The sequence below is a fragment of the Perognathus longimembris genome, chromosome 11 (genome assembly GCF_023159225.1).
Source record: "Perognathus longimembris pacificus isolate PPM17 chromosome 11, ASM2315922v1, whole genome shotgun sequence".
NCBI classification, from domain to species: domain Eukaryota; kingdom Metazoa; phylum Chordata; class Mammalia; order Rodentia; family Heteromyidae; genus Perognathus; species Perognathus longimembris.
The window spans coordinates 23431088-23456054 of record NC_063171.1 but is presented as its reverse complement, the minus strand read 5'-3'; the positions used below and the strand labels follow the sequence as shown (position 1 = coordinate 23456054).

The 24967-nt window shown below is 36.7% G+C and overlaps 1 protein-coding gene across 4 annotated transcripts in view; it reads left to right on the top strand.

Annotated features, from left to right (window-relative positions):
* Rasal2 (RAS protein activator like 2) overlaps positions 1-24967 on the top strand; it is a 271624-nt gene that overhangs the window by 95529 nt on the left and 151128 nt on the right. For all 4 annotated transcript variants that reach the window (XM_048357801.1, XM_048357799.1, XM_048357800.1 and 1 more), the window contains exon 2: positions 23658-23785. In XM_048357801.1, coding sequence (XP_048213758.1) covers positions 23658-23785 — 128 coding nt within the window. The remainder of the gene's footprint in view (positions 1-23657; positions 23786-24967) is intronic.

Genomic DNA, 24967 nt, shown 5'->3' with positions numbered 1-24967 from the left:
CATATGGATTGGGGGGGCGTATAGATTACTGAACCTGACAGTCTAGTGCCTGGGACTGGGAGCTTTCTGTGACCCTGCCTCTTGACCTGACTATATTTAGGTGTAGACCAGGTCTGATGCCATTATGCCATGCCACATGTCTCTGTGTTCATGTACTGTGAGCTGAATTGGTTTGTTGGTATTGTTTTTCTTCTTTCTTTCCTCTCTGGCCTATTTCCTGACAGTGTTAGTGTATTTGCTGGCTGTAGCCTTTGTAACAACTGGCTGCCTGCAGACTGCTAATGCTCTAATAAAGACTCCAAGATTCCACCCTTCAAAATGTGGCTTCTCTACTAATTTACCTTACAACCTCAGACAAAGGACTTTGAATTGAGTAGGCAGGGTGAGGGAAGTAGATAATGGGGAGTATGTACTATTATAGTAGGTCCCAGGGACCATACTCCTGACAGTCAGGAGCCCAGTACCAAAGACATACCATGGTCTCTTGCTCAAGACAAAAAAAAAAATCATCCTTCCTTACCAAAACAACAACAACAACAAAAACGGATCCTTGTAGCCACATTATGATGGAACCATATGTAAAAATTAGTATATATAAATTATAATTTATGTCACCACAACTCTTGCCCCTGTAAAATGAATTTAGTTTATTTTTAAGGAAAAGAAAATGATGAAAGTACAGACAAGGAATGGCCATGAATTATGCTCATAGTAAAATATGGGCTAGATAAATTACCTTGAAAAGTCATTTAGCCTCCCTTGCCACAGTTCATATTTTCATTAATGAAATTCAATAGTTATGGCAAATAATGAAAATAAAGTGCTTTTCTTCAGATACTTATAACAGAGAAAACAAAACAGAACTATGTGCTTTACTCTTTCATTATCTTTTTTTTTTTTTTTTTTTTTTTGGCCAGTCCTGGGCCTTGGACTCAGGGCCTGAGCACTGTCCCTGGCTTCTTCCCGCTCAAGGCTAGCACTCTGCCACTTGAGCCACAGCGCCGCTTCTGGCCGTTTTCTGTATATGTGGTGCTGGGGAATCGAACCTAGGGCCTCGTGTATCCGAGGCAGGCACTCTTGCCACTAGGCTATATCCCCAGCCCTCATTATCTTAAATTATATAGTTAACCTTTAGCCTTTTTCTCAAGGCTAATACTCGGCCACTTGAGCCACAACTCCATTTCCAGCTTTTTTGGTGGATAACTGGAGATAAGAATTTCATGTACTTTACTGCCCAAGCTAACTATGAACTGTGATCCTCTCACCTCAGCTTCTTGAGTAGCTAGGACTACAGGTATTAGCCATCAGTGCCTGGCCTAACTGTTTTTAAGGTTTAAAGGTAAGGTTTAAATAGTTAGATGGTCAGATCAGACAAGGTATATATAAAAATTTCAAATTTGCCAATTATATTTTGTATAAGGAAAAGGTGTCATTCCAAAATGTAAAGTGCTTGAAGAATTCTGTCACTTGAAAAATTATCCTAAATGATTCAGGTTGAGATTATGATTCCATTTAAATAATTTTCATTTTAAAAGTAATTCTGAGGAGTTGAAAATTTAAGATCTTAAAATTAAAAAAAATATTTTAAACCTATGAATTGGTGTATTTTTCATGTAAAATTGAAGTACTAAAAATCCAGGCTTAGTTCATGAATATTCAAATATTATACTCACTCTAGAGTCTTTTCACTTATAGGAGTGAATGTTTGAATATGAAGAAATAACTAATTCTAGCAATATGACAATATGATCCTTAATGTTTAAATTATATATATGTAGTTTTTACTTTAATGTTTATAGTGTCAGGGAGAGTAGACAAGAAAAACCTAATCTTACATTGTTGATTTTGTTTTGTTTTGTTTCTTACATTGTTTTTAAGAGTATTTTCACACTGATAGTGTAAGGCTTTAGGAATTGGTCAGTCAGCCCTCCTCTGACTCTTTGCTTCAGATGCAGATCTCTGAAATATTCTAATGAAATATTCTACATGAAAATAATAGAAGCCTATTAATTAAATAACCAGAACACAATCATTGGCCCAGAAACCTCAATGAATTTTTAGATACAGATTAGAGGTAAAAGATATACTAGTCTTTTTTTCTATAAAAGAGTACCCCCCCCACACACACACAGACCAAATTAGAATTACTTTATGTGTGCTCACTCACAGGCCTCTAGACTTCTTCCCTCACTCCTGACACTCTGCCACTTGATCCACTTCTTCATTTTTGGCTTTTTACTGGTTAATAAGGGATTAGAGGCTTTTGGATTTGTCTACCTCGGCTCGCTTCTGACTGCAATTCTCAAAGCTCAGTAGCTCAAATTATAAGCATACCACTGGCCCTGGCAGCCATCAGATACCCTAACGATAAAGCTACCAGCACAAATATGTTTATCACAGAATAATTCACCATTGCTAAAATATGGAACCAACCCAGATGCCCCTCAGTAGACGAATGGATCAAGAAAATGTGGTACATGTACACAATGGAATCCTATGCATCTATTAGAAGGAATGGCTTAGCCCCATTTGTGAGGAAATGGAGACTTGGAAAAAAATCATACTAAGTGAAGTGAGCCAGACCCAAAGAAACATAAACTCGGTGGCTTCACTCATTGGAAACAATTAGTACTTTTCTAGGATAGTCCTAGCAGAGGAGCACAGTAGCTCAATAGCAATGTACATATGATCACCTATGATGATCCTAAGAGAAATGAACTACAAAGTTTGGAAATAAGTGGTTTATCTTTGTTGTTGTTATTTCCAGTGTACCCTATGAAATTATGCCTTTTTTTGTCTTTCTTCCACATTGTTTTACCCCTGATGTCACTGTAACTGACTTTGGTACACTGGGTATTGTATATCCAGTTATTGGAACTAGAGAAAGGGAACACCAAAATGGAGAGACAGGGTAAAAGGCAAACCAATTCAACAGCAATATTTACAAGACAATATGCTGTAAACCAACTGTACAACTCAGGGGAGAGTGGGGAGGAAGCTTGGAGGGGAGAAGGTGGGAGAAAAAATGAAAGGAGGTAAAAAGTTTGATAAGAAATGTACTCACTGCCTTATGTATGTAACTGTAACCCCTCTGTACATTACTTTGACAATAAAAATTTAAAGAAATAAAAATTTCAAGTTAACTTTGCCTGTTATCTTTTCAGTTTTTTTTTATGTATACACGTCAATTTTCATTAATATATTTTTTTTCAAAATGCTATGTAGAAACTATTTCTTTTCTTGCAACTTCAGTCTGCATGTGAGGTACTGTGTGGAGAAAAGCCAGAAGGTATGGAAGTTATTCCATTCATGTAACTGAACTTTCACGCTGGTGCCATTAACAAACAGCAATTTGGAAATCTCTCTATATCTAGTCTCTCTTCCATTTTCCTAGTCAGTTTCCAATCTATATTTTAAGGAGTACATGATTAAAAAAGAAAAGTAACTCTGATGTCTAAACATTCTATGGCCTCCAATTGTGATCCTCCCAATCGCTACCACCTCAGTAGCTGGGATTATAGTTGTGAACAATTGTGTCTAGCTGATTTATTTGCCTCATAACTGGAATGCAGTTATTTACCTCACACTATCCGTATTTCCATGTTTTAGCAATTACTGAAGCTAGAATAAGCACCTTTACATAAGAAATTCAAGGAGGGAGAGAGGTGGGGGGAAAATGAGGGAGGAGGTAACAAGTTGGATAAGAAATGTACTCACTGCCTTACATATGAAACTGTAACCCCTCTGTACTTCACTTTGACAATAAAGAAATTTTAAAAAATTCACATATGATTTCAACTAATGTTAAATAAAAAAGATAACATTTCCAGGAAAGACTCACAAGGAATAAATTATTTCTCTGATGCTAAAAGACTATTCCTCAACACAAACAAACATACCTGTACGGATTAATTAGAACTATTGAGAATTGCACTAACATGGATGTTTATTTAAAATACCACAGCCTGGCCTTTTGAGAATCTATTAATAGGGCTATGTAAATTCTTAATTTATTTTTTTGCTATCAGTGTTGAGAGTGTAAAAATTAATAAAAGTAATTGCGGACTGTTCCTAAGTATAATATTTGGAGGAATTATTGGTTGCAAAAATGAATGTCCTTTCACCTAGAGAAGAGATAAAGATGATAAAGGGAACAGGCTTTTAATATTGTTAAGAAGGCCTGCTAGCTATGTAACTGTAAGATATTTAAAATTACTGATAACTCTGAAAATACCAACTGTAATATCAATCAGTGCTTCTGTTTCAGTGACTTCATACAGTTTACAGGTTTGTACAAACCTCTTGTTTGTGGATATACAGAGAAGTTCAAAGTGTTGGAAAAACAGTTTCATAAGAATTAAGGCTACTCTGTGTGTGTGTGTGTGTGTGTGTGTGTGTGTGTGTGTGTGTATGGTTTTAATTTTCAAGTGACAACTTTATTGTTCATTTCTTAATTTTTTGAGTATGGACTAACCTTTTTTTCTTTATTTTTTTTGCAAAACAAGCTTCACTCACCAAATTTCAAATTGCTTTATATTCTTTTGATTACATTTGAAAAATACATGTATATATATATATACACACACATATATGTATACAGGTATTTTTGTACTATTTGAAATTAGTAGAGAAATAGGTGAAGTGGATTAGTCTTTTCAAGTTTAGCTGTCAAGTATGTAGTGGTTAGAGAATTATAGAGCTTGAAGTGTGGAAACTAATTGGTTAGATTAAAACAGTGCCATTAGAAAGATTACTTTCTCCCCCCCCCACCTTTTTCCCTTCCTCACCCTTTCTATCCCTCAGTTCTTCCTTCTTTCCTTTCCCCTGTTCTTTGTTTTCTCTCTCATATTAAACTCCCTTTCTTATCAATCCAGGAAGGACTGGTAGGCTGACTTAAATAGAGTACATTAAGCTGACCAAATTAACTTAAATAGCATTTGTGCCTTTACATTTTACTTCTATTTATAACTTTCTCTAGCCAAAGACAATGGATTTTTTAATTCTTCCTTTGAAAAATGTTCATCGAAAAAAGATTTCTAAGATTCTTGATTCAGTAATACACTAGGATCTGTTTGATGGTTAGAGCAAATCTGTTGAGTTTTTTTTTTTTCCTCTCTCTCTCTTTTTGTATGTGGGGAGCTGGACTGGGGTTTAAACTTAGGACTTCATACTTGTTAGGCAGGTGCTCTAGTGCTTGAGCCATAGCTTTCAGCACATTTTGCTCCCATCATTTTTGAGCTAAAAATATAGGTTTTTTTTTAACCTGGGTTGACATGGACCTATTTCACACTGTAGCTGGAATGACAAGTATTCAACTTTCTATTGAGATGAAGTCTCATGGTGCTATATTTTGTTGTTGTTGTTTAAGTGCCTGACTGGCATGGAACTGTGATTTCCTTATTTTAGCCTCTTCTGTAGCTGAGATGATACCTGTATTGTGCCCAGCTATTGATTGACATAAAGTCTTACAAACTTCTAGGCTTGCCTTAAAATGAGATTTCCCAATGTTAACCTCAGAAGTAGCTATACATGTATGAGCTTTTTACATTTTTCCCCCATAGTATTTCTAGGGAAACTTTTGCTTATATTCAATTTAAGATGATCCTAATGATCATTCACAGTTTGAAAACATTTCCTCTTGCATCTTACTGTATTTTTATCAGCTGATAGTGTTGGATTGGACTAACAAGCAAATCTGTTGTTTCACAACGTGAAAAACGAATTAGCTACTCATACTTGCTCAGGGCTAATAGCATCTTAATGCTTGATATTGCTCATTAATCCTTACCACATTCCTGTTACTAAACTGTTTTCATAGATAGGAAATTGGGAATCCAAGAGGTTAAGTATCTTGACTAGGATCTCGTAGCTGAAAAGAGATACAGCAGGGATTTCTTATTTGACAGTTGAACTCCATATGTTTGTAAGCACTTGACCTCCTCAATAATGCTCCTCAATAATGGTGGTAAATAATGCTAATATTTATTGAGCACTTTTCTATGTTCCCAAAACACTGCACTGAGATCTTTGTAATGTGTTAACTCACTTAATCAACTATCCTAAGAAGGAGATAAGGGTCTTGTCAGAGCTCTAGTATGACTTTGCCTAATTTCTGTGCTCTGGAGCCTCTTCTGTAGAGAAGTCATTCATACATACTGAGAAAATCAGTGATACACTTTGAGTTGTGTTAGTAGCTCTGTATAAAATATAGGTCAGTTTGTGCTGTAGAACTTTGAGTTAATATCACCTTCTTGTGTATTTGACTACACAATAGAAAACAGAGAATTATATGAGATGTTTAAGTTTCAACCTGGTACTTCAAATGCCACTTATATTTGTAAAGAAAATTATAAGCTTTTAATCATGTTCTCTCTGTCTCCATCCTTCCCTTCATCCTTCCCTGCATATACTATGGCTTTATCATCACATTTAAACCTTTATTGGTTTTCTATTATGTCAGAAGAGTGCTTAGGTAGCACGTAAAATCATTCTAATTCCCTTACCAAAGTTTTTTTTTTTTTTAATGTTGTATCTGTTTTATTCACTATTCTGTATTTTTTAACCTACACTTGGGTATGGTTGAGAATTACTGGATTTTTTTTCCCCTTTCTTACTATTTTTCAGATTTTTCAGGTCATTCTCTTATTTTTCATTAATCTTTAAATCTATTACTTTTTTCAGACCTTCCTGCATATAACTGTGCTTTGTAGCACAGTTTACCCAAGATTAATAATACCAAGAAACCCTCTGATCCAGTATTATTTTGTTTTCCCAACAGAATCATATGCTATTATTGTATTGTTGAAAATATTTGTGCAATCTCAGTATCTTCTAAGATAATGTGAAAGCCTGGGAAAAATAGGTATAACTAGGAAAACTAGGAAAGCTATTAATCAGAAGAAAAGACAAATAAAATCCAATGATAGACCAAGTACAAAGATGAGAAGTGCGTGTGGCCTCATGTACTATTCATTCATATGAACTTTATTTGTGAAAAAGCTTTGTAGCTTATTTTTTGTGTCCTTTGCCTTCATAGTGTCTTCAACAATTTATTGTTAAAGTTTATAATAAATGATTATTTACATACTTAATAGTACATGTTTGTAGCATAGAAAAGAATATAATTTATGTCTGACAGTGCATACTTTGTATATAAGTATACTTCATCCATTATATATTAAATAATCAGTCTTGGTGGGTTTTTTGTTTGTTTGTTTTTCGTTAGCCCTGGGTATTGATCTCAGGGCCTGGGCCCTGTCCTGTCCCTGAGCTCTTTTGCTCAAGGCTAGCACTCTACCATTTTGAGCCAGAGCTCCACTTCCCATTTTTGAGTGGCTAATGGGAGATAAGAGTCTCATGGGGACTTTTCTGCCTGGGCTGGCTTCAAACCTCAGATCTCAGCCTGAGTAGCTAGGATTACAAGCAGGAGCCCCTGACACACAGCTTGTCTTTTCAAAGGATTATAAAGTCTATAAATATTTAACAATGTTTTGGATAATTTGAGAAATTTCAATGAACTTGAATTAAATTTACTTTATAAATTTAGAATCATAGAATATAGTCTCCTGTTCTGTGAGAGTTTGTCATTTAACATCTTATATCCATAGGAGAAAGAGGTTTATTCTATCTATTTATGCCCATTTGTATTGCATAGAAAGTGGTAAATGTTTTGGATTTTTTTTTTTTTACTTCATAGCCTTGTTTTAATAAGTATTTGTTCTTATCCAACCACATGAGGTTAGTGGCTCTGTGTGTCTGTGTGTGTGCCCACTCACACACACACATGCATATCATGGGGCTTAGATTTAGGTCCTGGATACTGTCTTTGAACTTTTTTTTTTTTTTTTTGCTTAAAGCTAGCACTCTACCACTTGAGCTACAGCTGCACTTCTGGATTTTTAATTTTTTTTGTGTGTGTGTGTGGTTAATTGGACATAAGACTCTCATAGGCTTTCCTGCCTGGGCTGGCTTCAAACCACAATTCTGAGATCTCAGGATAGCAAGGATTGTTGGTATGAACCACTGGAGCTCAGCAAGTTAGTGACATTTTGTTGAAAAATAATCTTTTTTAGCTCTGACCTATAACTCTAGCTACTCAGAAGTCTGTGGTTCAAAGCCAGCTCAGACAAAAAATTGCAGTAGACTCATCTCTATCATTTTCAACTAATTTGCAAAATGCCAGACTTCAGGTGTTGCTCAGGTGAAAAGCCAAGTGAGTACAAGGCCTTATGTTCAAGCCCTGGTAAGGTATACACTGACATGTACACACATGCGCGTCCTACCCCCAATTAAAGTCAGCTAGCTTATATCAGGACAAAGCTTGTTTAATTGAGTTATTCATTTAACTACTGAGTGAGTGAATTCTTTAGAGGACCCTATATTATCACCTTTACCTTGTGATTTGTAATTCAGAAAGGATGCATACTTAGATCATTCCAGTTGAAACAATGGAGAGAGGTAAAGCTAGTAAAGTATTACATGTTCCATGCTCTTGATACTTTTCACTTTCAATGCAACCTGCTTTCTGATCACTTAGGTAGAGAGAGAATGTCACTGTGTTGGCAGTATAGCCAACATTAACAACAGAAAGAGATCTCTCAATGGTAGTACTCACTGTTTTTTCTCCTCTCTACCAAGAATGGCATTCTTTTAAAAGTCGTAATGCTTTCTTCATGGCAGCTGTTTCTAAACTAAGGTGATGAGATTCAATTAAAACAGAGGCAAGCACAGAATATATTAATATAGGAAGAGATATAACAAAATATAACAAAAAGAATACACATGAAGTGGTATTTGGTATTAGTACAGTTCATTTTCCTACCAGTAGTGGAAAAGTGAGACCACAAAAGGACTTTGATCCTTTAAGAATAGGAAACCCTGGGCTGGGGATATAGCCTAGTGGCAAGAGTGCCTGCCTCGGATACACGAGGCCCTAGGTTCGATTCCCCAGCACCACATATACAGAAAACGGCCAGAAGCGGCGCTGTGGCTCAAGTGGCGGAGTGCTAGCCTTGAGCGGGAAGAAGCCAGGGACAGTGCTCAGGCCCGGAGTCCAAGGCCCAGGACTGGCCAAAAAAAAAAAAAAAAGAATAGGAAACCCTGGTCATGTTTCAAAGGCTATCTGGTATTTTCTATACTTTCCTTAAATTAGCAAAATATTTCAGGAAAAAGTTCCACATAAACTTTTTTCCTTCTAGGGATTAGCATATAAATGGATTATTTTGAGTCTTTTTATTTTCCTATTTAAGAAACAGATTTAGTATAAACTATAGATGTGTCTGGTCTATTGGAATTGAAGAATAGACTGTGATGGTTCACCATCTGTCATCTTGACTTTGGCATTATTCATAAACTCCATTCAGTTATCCTGGCCATATATTTGCTTAAGCAGCACTTTGTTCCAGTGTGGGAATTTGGGAACATTTCTTTCTGATGCATGTGTAAGAAGAAGAAGAAAGCCATGTGATTTGCTCTGCCTGCTGTTTCTTGGCACATGTGACCAGGGACTATGCAAACTGAAGCAGTGAAAAGGAAGAGAGATACAAGATAGAACCATTAGGAATTTTTTCCCAGCTCATTTGTCTTCTTAAAATACTGAGGTAAAAGCAGTAAATTTAGATGAGCATTTCAGTAAGGAAAAATGTTACCTTTTATCAAATGTAATTGTCAACTATAAATAAATCATGACTTTCAAGCACTCATTACTTCTTTATAAGATAACTTATTTTGCCTTGTAATAGGGCAGAGTAAGAAACTTCATAAGTTACCTTGCTGCTGAGACCAAGAAGAAAGCTGCAGAAAGACTGAAAATACCAGACTAAAGAAAATTACCCACCACCTCTCTCCCTTCTTCTCTTAGCAGGGGTGATGGAGAATATAAGAGGTTTACTGACAAGACACCAGTGATCAAGTAATATGGAAATTAAGCAAGCTTCTGCAGTTGAGAAGGAAACAAAAGTGGTTCTCTAAGGTTCAAAGACTGTACAATATGATCTCATAGTAAATTTATATAAGGGTTAAAATTATGTTTCCTAAAGGTAAACATTTCTGGAAGTGATTTTACATATTAAACTTACTGAAACATTTATTAGTACTCTTACTATTCACCAAGGTGCATATGGCCATCTTTAAATCTACTGGGACTATTGATTTGTATGTCATATGTTACCCTAAAGCTTTACTGTATGTAAGCACAAAGCAAAATTCACAGGTAGTATGTACTGGGTGCTTATAAGTCTAAGAAAAATTTTGTTTGTTGTTCTAGTAGCATGTATTTTCTGGTATATCACAGAGTATATAGGATAAAAACGTAATGAAGAAATAAATAAAATTAAGAGTGAAAAATAAGCTGGATGCTTCTGAGTCATGCCTGTAATCCTAAGTACTCAGGATGCTGAGCTCTAGAGGATTTAAGTTTGAGGCCAGACTGACAGAAAGTATACTTAAAACTCCATCTCAGAATTAACCAGCAAAAAGCTTGACTGGAGATTAACTCAAGTTCCAGCTGAGCAAGTAAGTGAGACAACACTGATATACTTATAAAATAATTCGATTACAACTGCCAGTATGTTGTAGGCTCCTCCACAGGAGGAGGGTTGCGGTGATTGTCCTTTTAAACAGCAGCTACATACAGTAAATCTTAATAGTATTTCTTCTTCTTTGGCCAAATTTGCCTATAGAAAATAACCAAAGGTAAATCATATTTTTAAAGTTGCATGGCAAGAGCAGGAATTTTTTTGTTTATGAGAAAAATTACTGCTTCTAAAAAATAATTTGCAGTTTGACTTGTTAGTGATATTAATAATATGAATGGTATTAAAATGCTTTGAGCATTTTGGATAAAGGAAAAATAGCCCTCTGTTTAAAACAGCTGGTGTTCTCAATTAATTTAAGTAGCATTGTTCTCCTTTAAAATTACTTAGAGATATTTTTACTTCTGTATCTAGTGTCTCTGATTTTGAGTCTTTATAAAGTATTTCTTGTGCTTTGACTTCAGAATCCAAATGAGATCTGGCCATTGAAATGTCAAATTTCAGAAGAATTTGTCAGTTATAAGGCAGGTTTGCTTTGGTGTATGAGTAAAAATGAAAATATAGATCTACCATTCTGTAGGATTTCAGGGATCTACTGTTTGTCATTATTTCTTGGAAGTGTTTCTCTTTTTTTTTTTTTTTTTTGGCCAGTCCTGGGCCTTGGACTCAGGGCCTGAGCACTGTCCCTGGCTTCTTCCCGCTCAAGGCTAGCACTCTGCCACTTGAGCCACAGCGCCGCTTCTGGCCGTTTTCTGTATATGTGGTGCTGGGGAATCGAACCTAGGGCCTCGTGTATCCGAGGCAGGCACTCTTGCCACTAGGCTATATCCCCAGCCCGAAGTGTTTCTCTTTTAATGTATTAAAATCTTCCCTAAGTTGATGGATTTCCCCAAACTAGGTTTTGTTGTTGTTAAGGTTAGCACTAGAACAGATGAAATACTAGTGACACTTAGTGAAGCATCAGTTTGTGTGTTAACTGGAAGGTTTTTGTTTTGCTTTGCTTGCTGTTTTTTTTAAGAATCCTATAAAGCTTGCTTTGGTAGGCAGTAACAGGATCAAGATTTTCCAATTGCAGTTAACTTCTAATATCTGAATTTTTAAAGCATGTGACTTGTAAATGCTTTGATTCTCAAGCACTCAAACGAGTTTCAAAGGAGATGTAAAATTCAAAAATAAAAGTTATCACAGCATTTTTTTTTCTTTTACATTCTCCATTTTGGACCAATGCCATATTGGACCAATGACTTGTTGAAACTCTTCCTTTTTCTGTTACAACTATTTCTGCTTCCAAAAACATCTACTTTGCTGTAAATATTTTGACATTCAGAGTCTGCAAGAAAAACGTTGTTTACTTTCTAAGAAAAAAATGTGTATGTATATATGCCAAAAGGAGTTTCCATGTCTGTCATATGATTTTGGTTAATCTTCATATTAAGAGAGGATACCATATTCTTTTGTCCCATCACGGAAAGGGTTAACACAGAAGCAGCCTGTTGTTGTTCCCTTGTCAAGGTTTACTCCCATTCTGTTACCATTTGATGGGTTCCAGAGTTTGGTTGTTAGAATTTCTGATAGACTAAAGACCTATTACTTAAAAATAATGGGTTGCATCAAAACTTTATATATATATATATATATATATGTATGTATATATTGCATTGAAACTTTAAATAAGCTTTCCTTTTAAGTTCACTTTCTTTTTTGAAAACCATCTGTGTTGGGCTTTCAGGCTGAAACTGAAGCATAGTTTTAGTTATATAACTTATTTCACAAGTATTTATCAGTTTGCAATTGTATTGGTTTTTTTTACTCTCTTTTGTGCTGTTTTCCAACACAAACAACTAGAAAATTACTATTCCCCTTGGTTCCTGTTTTAAAGTCTGAATCATGTAGTTCTTTCTATTTCCATTGTACTATTGCAGAATCTAATCATTCCTTGATCAAATCATTACATTAGTCTCCCATTTGTCACGACCTCTGGTCTTTTTGTCTTGGGGCTTGAACTTAAGGCCTGGGCACTTTACCTGAGCTTTTTTTGCTCAAGGCTACCACTCTACCACTTGAGCAACAGCGCTACTTCTGTATTCTTCAGTTTATGTGGTATGAGAAATTGAACCCAGGTCTTCATACATGCTAGGCAAGCACTCTACCACTAAGCCATATTCCTCTGGTCTTTTATACATTTCATTTCATAAATTTTGTCCAGATTTTGTTAGGTTCTTTCATTGATTTCCCATTGTCTAAGCAGTGGCTTTTAACAAATGATCTCTGAAACTCTAGTGCCCCATTACTCTCCATTTGCTAAGATAAAGCTATTCTTTATAGTAAAACTGAAAAACATTATGTTTATTCTATGGTTGCTATGTGGCATATTTTTCTGGAAAAAGAATATAAACACATCAGTTCAGGGCAAACAACCAATAGTATTTATAGTTAATGATAAAAACTCATGATTAAATTGGCCAGGTTCAATGGTTTGTATTTGTGATCCAATGTACTTGGGAGGTGAAGATCCCGGTTAGAGGCTAGCTTGGGCAAAAAGATAGACATCCCCTGCCATGTCATTGATATAGTAACTTTTAGGAGGTAGTTGCTAGTCAGGTTTTGATACTATATTAAAGAAAATTAGTTCATAATTGTTTGAAAATGCAATTAAAATACTCTCCCATTTCCACCTTAATATCAGTGTCCAGATTTTATCTTGTACGTCAGCTAGAACAACATAAAACTATTAAATATGGAATCATATAGAGGAACTGAGGTATCTTCTCTTTAGCCAATCTTTCAAAATAGTGTCATTTTTCTATTTTTGTAATTAATTACATTTCTTTAAGAACGTACTTTATGTTAATATGCAATGATTTTGTTATTATAGATGAACTCATATTTTTTTAGTTTTTCAGTTGGACTGTCTAATGTAGCAAATATTGTCATAACCAACATAGATCATCTTCCAGGTTCTCAATAACTTTGAAGAGTCTTGAGAGATATTGACATAAAAAAATTGAGAACTGCTGGTCTACAGGACAATATTGTTTTAAAGTAGTGCTTTCCCTAGTATCATTTGAGTTATTTTTGGTTTATTTTTTGATGACATTGAGGCTTAATCTTTCTACTCAGGCTAGCATGCTACTATTAAATATCATCTCTACTACCAGTTATTTGAGTAAAAATCTCAAGGATTTGTCTTCCCAGGATAATTTCAAATTGCTCTACTCAGAACTCAGCTTCCTTAGTAGCTAAAATTATAGGTGTGAAGCCCTGAATACTGGGTGATTTATTTATTTATTTTTTTGCCAGTGCTAGGGATTGACCTCAGGGCCTGGTTGCTGGCCCTGAACCTCCTTGTGCTCAAGGCTAGCACTCTACCACTTGAGCCAGAGCACTACTTTTGCCTTTTTCTGAGTATGTTTATTGGATTTTGTTACCTGGGCTGGCTTCAAACTGCATCTTTAGATCTCAGCCCCCTGAGTAGCTAGGATTACAGGTGTGAGCCACCAGCACCTGGCTTGGCTGATCCTTTCCGATACTTAGAAAATCATTTAATCTTTGTCTGGGCTGAGATCTGAGGATTGTGCTTCAAAGTGTGGACAGGAAAGTCTGTGAGACCCTTATCTCCAATGAACTACCTAAAGTCCAAAATAGAGCTGTTGTTCAAGTGTTTGAGTGCTAGCCTTGATCAAAAAACAAACGAATAACAACAAAAAACTTCAGGTGTCATACCCAGGATGGACCGTCTCTCTCTCTCTCTCTCTCTCTCTCTCTCTCTCTCTCTCTCTCTCTCTCTCTCTCTCTCTCTCTCTCTCATCTTTGTAATGAGGGCAGCATGTAATGTTCTTAGTATTCCCATAGGAATAGAACATAGAAAATCTAAAATTGTTTCTAATTTTGCTACTAAGATTCTTTGTGATTCTTTTAGTTATCCTTGTCTCTAGTGAATATTGGATACTAAAAATAATTAGAAGTCAGAAATTAGAAGTAAGTCACTAGAGTAAAAAATAAAGATTATTAGAATAGGGAATGTCAAATAGGGCAAAATTTGAGCTTGTTTTTTCATACATTCTCTAGTATTGAGGCCTTTTTTATATATTGCCAAACCTTTGGTTAGCCAAAGAAATGAGGACCAAAACAAATACATCATGGGTTATTAAAAGTTTTTATCACTTGGTTATTTTTTTTCAAATTTTTATTATCAAACTGATGTACAGAGAGGTTACAGTTTCATACGTTAGGCATTGGATGCATTTCTTATACTGTTTGTTACCTTTTCCCTCATACCCCCTCCCCCTTCCCCCTTCCCCTTTCCCCCCCTGAGGTGTTCAGTTCACTTACACCAAACAGTTTTGCAAGTATTGCTTTTGTAGTTGTTTGTCTTTTTTTACCCTGTATCTCTGAATTTTGGTATTCCCTTTCAAGTTCCTAGTTCCAATACCAGTATACACGGTTTCCAGTATACTCAGATAACATTACAGAGATAGTGTAGGTACAACCACAGGAAGGTGATACAAGAACATCATCAATAGTAGAAGCTACAGATACACATTGGACGTTGAAAGTAGTTACAACTGTGATATAACAATCATTTCCATAACATGGAGTTCATTTCACTTAGCATCGTCTTAGGTGTTCATAAGGGTATAGCTATTGGGCCTTGTGATGTTCTGCTATGAGTTGCCTAAACCTGTACTAATTATTCCCAATAAGGGAGACCATAGAGTCCATGTTTCTTTGGGTCTGGCTCACTTCACTTATTATAATTTTTTCCAAGTCCTTCCATTTCCTTACATATGGGACAATGTCATTCTCTCTGATAGAGGCATAAAATTTCATTGTGTATATGTACCACATTTTCCTGATCCATTTGTCTACTGAGGGGCATCTGGGTTGGTTCCAGATTTTTGCTATGACAAATTGTGCTGCGATGAACATTGTTGTGCTGGTGACATTACTGTGATTTTGTTTGTGGTCTTTTGGATAGATACCCAAAAGTGGGGCTGCTGGGTCATAGGGGAGTTCTATATTTAGCCTTCTGAGGGATCTCCATGCTGCTTGCCAGAGTGGCTGAACCAGTTTACATTCCCACCAACAATGAAGTAGGGTTCCCTTTTGGCCACATCCCCTCCAACAATTGTTATTATTAGTTTTCTTGATATATGCCATTCTTACTGGGGTGAGATGGAATCTCAATGTTGTTTTGATTTGCATTTCTTTTATGGCCAGTGATGTAGAGCATTTTTTCATATGTCTCCTGGCCATTCTCATTTCCTCATCAGAGAAGTCTCTTTGTAAGTCTTTAGCCCACTTGATGAGTGGGCTATTAGTTCTTTGCGGTTTTATTTTGGAAGAGGGTAATTTTTTTAGTTCTGCATATATTTTAGATATGAGGCCTTTGTTCGTTGAATTGCCGGTAAAGACCTTCTCCCAGTCTGTGGGCTTTCTGTTTATCTTGCGAGCTGTGTCCTTTGCCATGCAGAAGCTCTGCAGTTTGATGCAGTCCCATTTGTCCAACCTTTCTTTGATTTGTAGCCTTTCTGGGTCTTTGTTAAGGAAGTTCCATCCTGTGCCAAGGAGCCCAAGTGTTTCTCCTACTCCTTCCTTTAGTGTTTTCAGGGTGTCTGTTTTGATTTCCAGGTCTTTAATCCATTTGGAATTGATTTTGGTGCAGGGTGATATATAAGGATCTAGTTTTAGTTTGTTGCATGTGTTGAGCCAGTTTTGCCAGCACCATTTGTTACAGAGGCTATCTTTCTTCCATACTATTGTTTTAGCTCCTTTATCAAAGATTAAGTAGGCGTAGTTCTGTGGGTTCATTTCTGGGTCTTCAATTCTGTTCCATTGGTCTTCAGGCCTGTTCCGGTGCCAATACCAAGCTGTTTTTATTACTACAGCTTTATAATACAGCTTGACGTTGGGTATTGTAATTCCTCCAGCACTGTTCTTTCTGCTTAGGATTGTTTTTGCTATTCTAGGTCTTTTATTGTTCCATATGAATTTCTGGATTGCTTCTGGATTGTTGGGATATTAATGGGAATTGCATTGAATTTGTAGATAGCCTTTGGCAATATTGCCATTTTGATTGTATTAATCCTCCCAATCCAGGAGCATGGGAGGTTTTTCCATTTCCGTAGTTCTGACTTAATTTCGTTTTTCAAGCTTTTAAAGTTCTCATCAAAGAGGTCTTTCACTTCTTTGGTTAAGGTTATTCCTAGGTATTTTATGTTTTGGGGGGCTACTGCAAAGGGAGTTGCTTTCCTGATTTCAGCCTCGGTCTTCAGGTCGTTAGCATTAAGAAAGGCCGTTGATTTTTGAAGGTTTATTTTATATCCTGCAATTTTGCCAAAGTTTTGAATCAGCTCTAGTAGCTTGTGGGTAGAGTCAATGGGATTCTTTAGGTATAGGATCATGTCATCTGCGAAGAGAGAAAGTTTAACAATCTTTTCCTATTTGGATCCCCTTTATATTTTCTTCTTGCCTAATTGCTCTGGCTAGGAATTCTAGTATTATGTTGAAAAGCAGGGGAGAGATTGGACATCCCTGCCTTGTTCCTGATTTTAAAGGGAATGGCTTTAGTTTTTCCCCATTTAGATTTATGCTTGCTGTTGGTTTGTCATAAACTGCCTTGATTATATTCAGGAATGTTCCCTGGAATCCCAGTTTTTCCAGGGCTTTAAGCATAAATGGGTGCTGGATTTTATCGAACGTTTTTTCCGCATCCAGAGATAAAACCATGTGGTTCTTTAGCTTGCTCCGGTTGATGTGGTGGATTACATTAATTGACTTGCGTATATTAAACCAACTTTGCATCCCTGGAATGACACCAGTTTGATCGTGGTGTATGATTTTTTTGATAACCTGTTGAAGTCAATTGGCCAGAATTTTGTTGAGAATTTTTGCGTCTATGTTCATCAGGGAAATCGGTCTGTAGTCCTCTTTCCATGATGAGTCCCTGCCTGGTTTTGGGATGAGGGTTATACTGGCTTCATAGAATGAGTCTGGTAGTGAACGTTCTCTTTCAATTTCATTGAAGAGTTTGAGAAATATTGGTGTGAGTTCTGTCTTGAAGGCCTTGTAGAATTCTGCAGTGAATCCATCTGGACCTGGGCTTTTCTTGGATGGGAGATCATTTATTGCCGTTTCTATTTCAATACTGGATATGGGTCTGTTTAGAAGGTTTAAATCTTCATGTTTGAGTTTGGGGATATGAATTTTTTCTAGGAAATCATCCATTTCTTCCCAATTCTCAAATTTGTTGGCATAAAAGTTTGCAAAATAGTCCCTTATTATTTTCTGAATTTCAGTTATTTCTGTAGTGATGTTACCTATTTCATCTCTTATCTTGTTTATTTGAGTCTGCTGCCTTCGTTTCTTGGTCAGGTTTGCCAGGGGTCTGTCTATCTTGTTGATTTTTTCAAAGAACCAACTCTTTGTTTTGTTGATTCTTTCGATGTTTTTTTTCGTCTCTAATTGATTTAATTCTGATTTGATTTTAATTATTTGCTTCAATGGAAACTGGAGGTCCAGGCAGTAAGTCAGGTGGGTAAGTTGGAGGTAGTAAAGAGCATAGCGTAAAATGTATTGGGGAGGTGGGGTGGTGGTTTTGGTTTAGTTTCAGTGATGTGGAAATGTGGAGAATAGTAGAATCAGTAGAAAGAACAAGGTTAAAATGATTGACAATGGAGAGTTAGCAGAAAAGAGTGGAGGTATTATTCATAGGAAAGTAATTTTTAGAGAAAGAGAACGCAAAGAGAGAAATAAAGTAAAGATAGTGGAAGACAGATACACAAAATAGAGAAAAATTATTTTAAAAATAAAAAAAATAAAAAGGAAAAAAAAAAAACATAGGAACAACCCAAACAAACAGCAAAGAAAAAAAACTTGATAAAACAAACAGGTAAAAATGGAAAACAAAATAAACAATCAAACAAAAAAACCGACGACGTTTCAGAAGTGAAAAAAAAAAATGGAGTCCTCCTTGTTTGGGTGGTCTTTCCCCAGTCTCTGGTTTCCTTGTGATGGTCTGCTGTCTATTTTGCTGCTTGGCTGTTTGACTTGATTTCAGTTTGCAGGGGGTGGTTCTGTTCTGATGCTTCACCTCTGTTGGTGCAATCCTGGGTCTCTGTGGTTTGCACAGCTTGCTGGCAGTCCTTGGCGTCCTCTGTAGATGGGGACTTGAGGAGTCTCAGGAACCGTAGCTCCTCTGTCTGCTGTGGGGCCGCTGCCTTTAACGCCTGGCTATGAATAGGCTGTGGACTCAGCAGAGCGGGGTGCCTTTGGCCTGTTTTATCCAACTGAGAGTTGCTTGCCTGGGGGAGGCTACACGCTCCTGGGCGGGGCGGCCTCCTTAGTGGAGGTGGCTATGGAGTGCAGCTCCGTTTCGGGCTGGGAATTGGGCTTCCTCTGTGACGGGACTGTTTAACTTTCTCAGGAACTGTTTGTTCCCCTGCATGGTGTTTCCGTGCCACCGGGAGCTGCTCTCTGCCTTCGCTATGAATTTAGAAATTCCAGTGGGCAGGACGGGGAACCTCTGGCTGAGCCGTGGCCCAGGACACACCTCCCGCCTTGGTAGGGGGTGTTCTCCTGGGCGGAGGTGACTCTCACAGTTCGATCCCTCTTGCCCTTTTCAAAGATGGCTACTTTGACCTCACTTTCCCCAGGCCTGCTTTAGTTCCAGTCTGGTCTGACCCAATGCCAGTGGCAAAGATGGCGCTTTGCTCTGGTGGTGGGGGAAGGGCTGCCTTCCAGAAGCTGCTCTGTGGGCACGAGTGGGAATGTCTTTTGTGGGGTACTCACGCTTTTTCTGCGATTTCAGGTCGTCCGTGCTCAGCCGCTGTCTGGAGTATTTCTCCCTGGTCTACGCTGTGTGCTTTAGCTGTGCGGCTTGCGGGTTGCTGTGTCGGGCGCTGTGCTGGCGCCGGCACTGGCGTGGCGGTGGGACGCTGCCTGGAGCTCAAATCTGTGTTTTCAGACAAGCAAAGTCATTTTTTCCTTCCTGGCCAGAATCCCTGTACTGTTAGAACTTACTCTGGCTGTCTTTCTAGGAGTAAAAGTTTCTATGGGGTGATAAAACTACGGTGTTGGAGGGAGCGCAGATAGTGCTCTGCAGCTCCTCTGCTGTCTTCCTCTCCGTCATCACTTGGTTATTTAAAGTACTTCTTAAACTTATGCCCAGACAAGAAGTACTAAAACTAATAAAAATAATCATTTCTGTTTTGATCATTTTCCTACATATTTTTATAAAATGATCAAAAAGTAGCACTATCTAAATAGATGAAACCATGACTTATATGTTTCAAAATATGAAGAATTTCTTAAAATACAGAGGTGTTACTCCCTGCTTTATGATTCTCCATTTCCTCCTATCTTTTAAAAAATATTAATTAGCATTATTAGTTGTACAAGGGAAGTTGAAGTATAATATTTTCATAAATGGATCCAAAATATCCTGATCAAACTCAACCCTACCATCCTGTCTTTAACACTGGAAAGAAGTGATTCAGCTTCCCAAAGGGATTCATGAGACATTGTTTAGTTTTCACAGTACCATGAAAAAACTAGAACAAAGTTCAGTCTGGACAGAAGGAGAACATTAAATAATAAAAGCTTTAAAAAGTTACTAAGGATCATGCAAAGAAATAATTTTAGGGCTTTGTTTCTTTGTAGTTTTGGCTTTGAACTAAGGGCTTTAAATTTGTTAGGCAGATCCTCTATCATTTGAGCCCTACTCCCAGTTTTATTTGCCCTCATTATTTTTGAGATAGGGTCTTGAATTTATACCCAGACTGACTGGGACCATGATCCTCCTGCTTATGCCTCCTAAGTGGCTGGAATCATTGGTGCTTGCTACTATAGCTGAATTGGTGGTTGAGATGGTGTCTTGCTAACATTTTGCCAAGGCTGGCCTTGAACTGCAATCTCCTGATTTCTCTCTTCCAGCAGTTAGGATTATAGGCATGACTCACTATACCTAGAGAAATTTAGGTTTTCTTAAATTCAGTGATAGTTGTGTGTGTGTGTGTTTGAGAGAGAGAGTGTGAGAAATAGATATAACACACATATATTGTGTGTGTGAGAGAGAGATAATACATATATTGTTGTTAGGAAATCTGAGTTATGCTGTTAACACAGTATCTTCTTAAAGTTTTATCTGGCCATTTTCCAAATTGTGATTGTAAAGGTGATGTACAGAGGGGTAATCTGAGTGTACAGGTTTCTCTCTTGGATATTGATTTTTCACTTCAACTGAAATATGCCCAAGAGTGGTATAACAGGTTCATAATATTGCTCAATTTTAATTTTTAATGAATTTCTATACGGATTTTCATAGTGGTTGCACTTATAGTCTCACAAACAGTATATAAGCTTCCCCGCCCCCTAACACCACCTCCCCATCCTGTTCAACATTTGTTGATGTGTTCTTTATTATGGTCATTTTAACTAGAATTAGATAAAATCTCATTGTTTTGATTTGCATTTCTCTTCTAGCCAGGGATGCTAAACATTTCTTTGTGCATTATTTGGCCATTTCTACTTCTTTCAAGAAATATCTGTTCAATACATTTATCAGTTTATTAATTGGGTTGATTCTTTGGGGTGTTTACTTTTTTTGAGCTCCATGCAGATGCTGGTTCTTAATCCTTTATAAAATGTTTAAATAGTAAAGATTTTCTTCTATTTCATAGGCTGTCTTTTCAGTGACTGTTTCCTTCTCAGAAGCTTTTTAGTTTAATGAAGTCCCATTTGTCAATCCACACTCTTCTTTGCTAAGCAGTTGAACTTCTATCAGGAATGATGACTGCCTATGTTAATAACTTCCAGTTCTTGTTCTTTCCTGTAGTAGTTTTGAAATATTATTAATACAAAATGAAAAACAGAGGTGTAGTTTCAATCCGAATGTGAATATCCAGTTTTCCCAGCTGCCTTGGAGAAAAAGCTGCCTTTTCTCCAATGTCTATTTGTGACTCATTAGTCAATAAATCATGGGACTATCGATGTGTGTATTCATTCCTGCATCTTCTGATCTGTTCCATTGGTCTTTGAATCAGTTTTTGTTCAAGTACCATGCTGCATTTGTTACTGGGCTTTGTAGTATTTGAAGTCTAGTATTCTGTTTGTTTTTTTTAGGGGGGAGGGGCGGCTTAAGATTGCTTTGTCTATTAAGAGCCTTTTTATACTTCCATATGAATAATAGGATTGATTTTTTTTTACTATCTCTATGAATACTTTTTCTTCTTTATGACATTAGAATTTCAATGGTTGTTGCATCAAATTTGTAGATTATTTATGGCTGTATGCCCCCTCCCCTTTTAATAACATTAAGTCTGCCAATCAGTGAACATACGAGTTTTTCCTTTTCTTATCTTCATGTAATACTGTGCATATTTCAGAAGGAATAGGAACAGAAAATTGGGCAGGGGAAGGTAGGGCTGAAGTAGTAAATTCCTGAGAATTAATAACATGTCTAGCCAAGTCCTAGTATCATTACCAGTTCTTGGACCTGGAATTATCTTTGAAGGGAGTTGATGAGCTCCGGAAATAGTGCAGAGCAACTAGTTTAGATAGACTTAAGATTGGGAGTTAAGCCTGAGGGAACAGTTGAGTTAAAATTGAACACATACGCAGTGTAAGGGAGAAACAGACACAATTAAACTGCACTGCACTGTGTACTGGCTCTTTGCTTTCTTTCAACAGAAATCTGGCCATAGTTTTGCCTATTTGAGTAATTACAGTATGAGACATTTAGCAAATCGCTTGAATTTATTGAGTTAGTACTAAAAGTATTTGTCATACTGTGGCAGAAAAAAAAACTTCTACAGAAAGCTTTGATAATGAAAAATTCTTTTTCAACAGACAAAATGTGCTTATTTATTATCTTCAGTTCTTCTGCCCTCATAGTTAGTTGTTTTATAATCATTTCAGTTTGAGCTGCTCATCTAGCATACAACTACATAATAATAAATAATATATTGTAAATTTGAAAGGGATTAGTTTTTTGTGGCGCAAGAACTTTTTTTGCCTATTCTGGGGCTTGAACTCTGGGCCTGTGTGCTATTCCTGAGCCTCTTTGTGCTCAAGGCTAGTGCCCTACCACTTAAGTCAGAGTACCACTTCTAGCCATTTCTGAGTGATTTATTGGAGATAAGAGTCTCCCAGACTTTTTCTGCCTGGGCTGGCTTCAAACCACGATCCTCAGATCTCAGCCTCCTGAATAACCAGGATTATAGGTGTGAGCCACTAACTTGTGGTGTAAAGAACTTTTAATATATATTGAAATGTCATAAAATCTTCATTTAATAGATCTAAACATGTAACTATGCTTGAGACATGGTCTAGGTTACACAGCAACTCAAAAGCACCAACAAAAAATTCAAAGTATCAAATGTGATAACCAGTTGGTATTTAAAAGAAGTAATGAGGCCAAGGCTGGTGGTGTAGGCCTGTATTTCCAGGTAGTCACGAATTGGTGGCAGAAGGATCACAAGTTTGAAACCAGCCCTGAAAGAGATAGCTGCAAGACTCTGTCTCAAAAAACAAAATAAAAATGTAAGGGCTGGGGGAAAACTGAAATGATTGAGGAACTTGGTGGGGTTTTTTGTTTTGTTTTGATCTTACTGGCCTCTAGTGGTTGGTTATGTGATGATTGCTTAAACATTTCCAATTCTCAATGAGCATAAAGCTATTTTGTAGATACACTCTGCCAATAACTTTACTCTCTCAGTTCTGGGTCAACAGTAGTTTCAGTGTATATGTAACATCATCTACCTCCTAAAGACTGGAAATTTTATTTTTTTTCTTATCTCTGTATCACCCCAACTGTTTGTTTTTAATGGTGTTGATTTAGCTCTGAAGCAACCTCTCTTTATTTTAGTGTCAATAAAATAATGATTACTGCATCAACTTTGTGCTAGAAGTTTTTCCTAGAGGATTTTAGCCGTCTCTGCACATTGTAAGGCCATTTTTCCCTTATTTTGTTTGTAACAGGTTTTAGTTTAAGAGGAAAGTTTCAATTATTGAGATTCATGTTTAGACTCATTTCTTTATTAATATGACTTTGAAGAATTACTTGATATACTGGTTTACCAAACATTAAAATGATTGTTTCTTTTTTGTTTTTCTTTTGTTACATAGATGTGAAGGGCCCACCCACACATCGTTTGTCTTGTGGTCAGTCACCCTACACTGAGACAACAACATGGGAGCGGAAATACTGCATTCTCACAGACAGCCAGTTGGTCTTGCTCAATAAGGAGAAAGAGGTGAGCTGGAAATCTACTTCTCTTTTCTGAGCAAATTCCTAAAATTATTCTAAGTTTTTGCATCTTTATTTAAGACACATAGTACAAATGTAAGCTTTAGTAATCATAAATGTAAATTAATAAATTTGTTTATAATAAATAAATTTATAAATAAAATTTAAAAGCTACTAATGTCATGATAATATGTTGTTAGAATGAAAGCATAAACCCAAAGCTAGGACTAGATGTTCACTAAGGAATAGTAATAGAAGAGATATTAAGTTGAGAAATTTGGAATGAGAAGGAATTGAATAATGTAGACCTGTCTCTGCAAATAGCCTACAAGAGTATTGGAAATTAAACCATTCTGGCTCATATTAAAAAGAATTGGCATATTAATTGAAAGATTTAATGAGGGAACAATTGACAAATGTGTGGGCACCATGAAAGACACATCTAAGAGTGGTAAAGCACCAGGAACAAGAAACAGCAGAAAGCAGTTATAGCCTTTGACTTCTAGAGTAACAGAAGAAAGTAAGATTTCTGAGAGACTACCTGACAGTTGCTGTGGTTATACACAAAAGAACAAAGCTTCTACTTAGACAGCCCCCAAGGAAGAAATAAGAGAGGATAAACTCTCCCATCTCTCTTCTGCTTTCTTGCCAGTATCCTTAATGGCCAAATCTAACTTGAAGGCAGGAAAAGATTACTATGATATATTCTGTAAAAATCATCTTCTTGAGGAACATAAGTAATGAACAAGAAATGATGTTTCTTAATTGTCATTCATATATTCTGCATGTAATATCTATACCCTAAACAAGACATTTTAATGTCCTAATACTTTTTGTTAAAGTGCATAGTAATTGTCCAAAGGGATTTTGCTGTGGTATATCATGTGCGTATACCATGCTTTATTCCTGTTGGTCCTCTACCTATATTTATGTACATAAATAAGTGGCGATAGCCATTCTTACTAGAGTGAGGTAGAATCTTAATATTGTTCTTATTTTTCTTTCTTTTATGGCCAGGGATGTCTATTTCTTCATGTATTTATTGGCTTTACTATTGGCCTATATCTTTAATCTTTTCATCTTTTTATATTCCAGATTGTAAGTATTCTTAGACACCTAGGGGCCCTCAGCTTCCCACCCTTTACTCTCTGTAGTTATGTGTATTCTGTGTTTGCCATCTTTTGGCAAT